Raw genomic sequence first — 3616 nt, 5'->3', positions numbered from 1 at the left:
TACAAACACAACTTTATTATCACTGTACAAACACAACTTTATTATCACTGTACAAACACAACTTTATTATCACTGTACAAACACAACTTAATCACTAAAGTGACTTAATTTAAATGTTTCTACCACACAACCCAAATTCAAACCTACTTCGCAAACATTACTATGTTCCAACAACAGTTTGTTTCTCTTGTTGAAAATAGACTCGCTTGCGAGTCCAAATATCGTCTAATCATCTGAGATGTCTCCCTCCATTGTCCGTTGTAGTGTGGTTGAGTCGTAGTGGGCAGGTGTGCACCAGGACAAATATGGGGTTCGTCACGTGACGCACACTGACACAAAATATTCCATAGCGTTACAACCTCAGTGACCTTTGTTATTCTATTTGGACCAATAACAGCAAAGTCTGGAAAAGCTGCACAACGAAATTGTATCATTTTAGTTAGCCTAGTTTAGAGAGCCTCTAGCACATGCTCACCCTAACCGCTAGATATATTAACCAATATATAACTAACCAATATGACTAATCTTTTGCCTTGAATCACCAAACACATTATTACTGGATAAATGGATGTACGTCTGGTAAACAATAAAACACTGAATCAAACTTTGTGTTGATTGATTATCACTTTTCCTCGCTCTGACTCAGCTCTGTGATCCGCACGCCGTTTACGCCTGTTGGTTGAGTTTAATAGCACTGTTAGCTTGTTTATTATATCAAAATGTTTATTTAGTTGTTTATTGTGGGTGTTCAGTTGCTCATTAAGTAGCAGCATTACAGTGATTGATATTGATTTTATTTACATTATTATGGGGTTTAATGGATCGTATTTGAAATAATATTGTTTGTTTGAAATGCTTATGGAAACCTGTAATTAGCAGTTATTAATTTAAAATTTGTGGTTAAACTAAAATTAATTTTTAGATGTACTGATGCTTTCCTTTATTTGAATGTGAATAATAATTATCTATGATCATTTATTTAATTTGTTTGAGTATTAAAGCTGCTGGAATAATAATATGGAAAGAAAAAATTTAAATCTGAATGAAAATTGTTGCTAATACTGAACTGTAAACATGTTTTTTTCTGATTTTATGGTTTCTGTTTGAAGGTTATCAACCTGATAAAAAGAACTTTGTATGAATCCTGGCTGTGAAAACTTCAATAAATACAAAGAAAGAAGATTGAAAGTTGAGTTGTCCAGCGTCCTCTGTGATCTCCGGAGCCTTTTTCTAGTTTGAGGCAGAAACTGATGAAAAAACTCAAATAACTAGACATTAATTCAGCAGTTGTGTGATTTCTGTGTTATTCTTTCTGTACGTTCTCATTATAATGACTTACACACTCTTTTTCTTGTTTATGTCACATTGGCAGTAAAGGGCTTCCAGTTAGGAGCCTGAACAAACAGAGTGAGTTTGTTAATGTACCTCCCTGTTAATGTACCTCCCCAGCGTGAAGTGATTCGCTGGATTAGAAACTGATTGACAGCTGGTTCAGGCTGTGTATTGCTGGAACTAGGGGATTGTAAGCCTCTGATTCGTCAGATTAAAAATGATGTTAGTAATCCCGCCCCCTCAAAGTGTCGGTCTGCAGAGACACAGACTTGAACTTTAGCAGCAGTTGAGATTAAAAGACGAGGAAGTCAAGGCAGGCAAGTAACTTGTTACGGTTTGACTTTCCTCTCTGCTCTCTTTCCTCTCATTAAGTGATCACAGGATAAAAGAGGCTTTGTGACATAAAACCACTAACCCTAACCCTAACCCTCTTTTGCTTCCTTGTATTTATAGAATGGGGAACTGGTTTTCGGCTGCGTCTCCGGAAACGTCACGGCATGGTAATGTGGTTTATAACGTTCCTTCATGTGCCACTGATTTGTTTACGTGCACTTCCAAAGAGAGAATGAGTCCTGTGGTTTCTGTTGCTGGGACCGGGACTTTGTGAGCTCCGTCTGAGTCAGGAAGTCAGCAATAGTTCAGAGTATGAGTCATCCTAAGCATTATCCTGCCTTCCTGGTGGAAATGGTGCTCTGTGTAGCCCGGGGTTTGGGTCGACCTGTGGCACTTTGCTGCATGCTCTCCCCTCCCCCTCTCTCTCTGTCTCCCTTTCCTGACACTCTTCAGTTGTAACTGTCCTTTAAAGGCAATTAAATCCCCCAAACATATATAGATACATAAATATATAATAAAAAATGTCTGTTGCTCCACCACAAGCTCAGATTTACGTACCACAGAAATACCCACTGCTTCATTTAGAAGTGAATCCAGTTTAAATGTAAGTGTGTCCGTCCATGTATCACATATTAAAAACCAGCTTTATTTGTTCTGGATCTTTCCTAAATCAGCTATAACTAAACTGAATATCTGAACCCCCTCAGACACGGTTCAGGTGTGGATGAGTTCCTGGTTCCTGATCGTTTGTCTTTTTTCAATCAGCTGAAACTCAGAGGGAAGCAGGAAGCTCGACAGTCAGCGCCCACAGCGGGGGTGTGGTCAACACACCTCGGCTCTCTGGTGTTCATGTGGGAGGGAATATAAACATCAACACATATGGTAAATATACTTCATGTTCAATTACGTGTTAATGAAATGTCTTTCGTTATTTTACATTTCTTAAGAGCTGTTTCTGTTTCAGTCCAACAACCTGCCAGCACAGAACAGACTCACCACATTTCTCCCACAACCGAAGGTATTGTACTGTTTAAACAAAAAGATACAATTTATGTTAAACTTACATATATATAATGCTCCTCTAATATTGATCACATGGTAACAGGAAGTGGAAATGGCTCCTGAATGAATCCAACTGTATATTTGCTTCACGGTACTACTACTACTACACAAGTAGAACGCAGTGATAACAGTCTAAAAAGAGGTCAAAAGAAGGAGTCACATGTGTACTTGTTATTGGTTGTAAACCTCGAGATCTGTGTAAAGAGTTATTGAACAACAGTGTTTGTTCTGTTTGTCTCTTAGATCTACATCAAGACCGTCAGAGGGAGTCGCCACAGAAGAGGTTGTTGTCAGTTCGGGCACAGTTTGTTAATTCAGCGTCTGAACCTGTTCTAAAGCAGCTGCTGGATGAACTTTTTCAAAAGAAAATCATAACTCAAGAAGAAATGGATACGGCCAGAACTAAAACCAAGGCTGAGATGGCTCGAGATGTGATTGACATGGTGCGAAACAAAGGACCAGAAGCCAGTTTGTTCCTGATCGAGGTCCTCAGAGGGCTGGATCCATACCTCGCTGAAACTCTGGGCCTGAGCTGAAGTGGAAATGAGAGTATGAGAGTAAAGCTTTGTTTGACTTTGGTTGGGGGACCAGGGAGGAAAAGTCAGTTTGATTTTTTTATGTTGCGCTCCTGCCCCCCTAAACTGGGACGTAACAGTCCTCTTAAGATTAATTTGGCCACAGTAACAGTTCAAATGTAGTAGAATTGAGTTTGTTTTACAGAAAATTAAAAAAATTCTGATTCATTTTTTAATTTTATTTGATAAATTCAGGAAGTATCAAATCAAAACATCCACAGAGCGACCAGATTGATCATATACCTTTCCACTACCCTACCTTAACCCCATGAGCTATGAATCCAGGTGAATTCTGCTATAATACAAATAATCAG

General features: G+C 38.7%; 2 protein-coding genes across 2 annotated transcripts in view; both read left to right on the top strand.

Annotated features, from left to right (window-relative positions):
• LOC118326978 (NACHT, LRR and PYD domains-containing protein 12-like) overlaps positions 1 to 3616 on the top strand; it is a 25057-nt gene that overhangs the window by 11211 nt on the left and 10230 nt on the right. Inside the window, exons 5-7 of the mRNA XM_035660143.1 lie at positions 2431 to 2547; positions 2630 to 2683; positions 2971 to 3252. Coding sequence (XP_035516036.1) covers positions 2431 to 2547; positions 2630 to 2683; positions 2971 to 3252 — 453 coding nt within the window. The remainder of the gene's footprint in view (positions 1 to 2430; positions 2548 to 2629; positions 2684 to 2970; positions 3253 to 3616) is intronic.
• Positions 1564 to 3610, top strand: LOC118326678 (caspase-1-like). The gene is made up of 5 exons (XM_035659722.1): positions 1564 to 1649; positions 1786 to 1832; positions 2431 to 2547; positions 2630 to 2683; positions 2971 to 3610. The coding sequence occupies exons 2-5, from the start codon at positions 1787 to 1789 to the stop codon at positions 3261 to 3263; spliced, it is 510 nt and encodes a 169-aa protein (XP_035515615.1). The 5' UTR covers positions 1564 to 1649; position 1786; the 3' UTR covers positions 3264 to 3610.

Source organism: Morone saxatilis, unplaced genomic scaffold (genome assembly GCF_004916995.1).
Source record: "Morone saxatilis isolate NCDOM2014 unplaced genomic scaffold, NCSU_SB_2.0 Contig17, whole genome shotgun sequence".
Taxonomy (NCBI): domain Eukaryota; kingdom Metazoa; phylum Chordata; class Actinopteri; family Moronidae; genus Morone; species Morone saxatilis.
This window is presented reverse-complemented; position numbering and strand designations above follow the sequence as displayed.

Coding starts and splice junctions, on each gene's coding strand:
- LOC118326678 (XM_035659722.1), top strand. CDS start 1,787: ATGGGGAACTGGTTTTCGGCTGCGTCTCCGGAAACGTCACGGCATG. Junction 1,833..2,430: donor TCCGGAAACGTCACGGCATG/GTAATGTGGTTT, acceptor TTTTTCAATCAG/CTGAAACTCAGAGGGAAGCA. Junction 2,548..2,629: donor TATAAACATCAACACATATG/GTAAATATACTT, acceptor TTTCTGTTTCAG/TCCAACAACCTGCCAGCACA.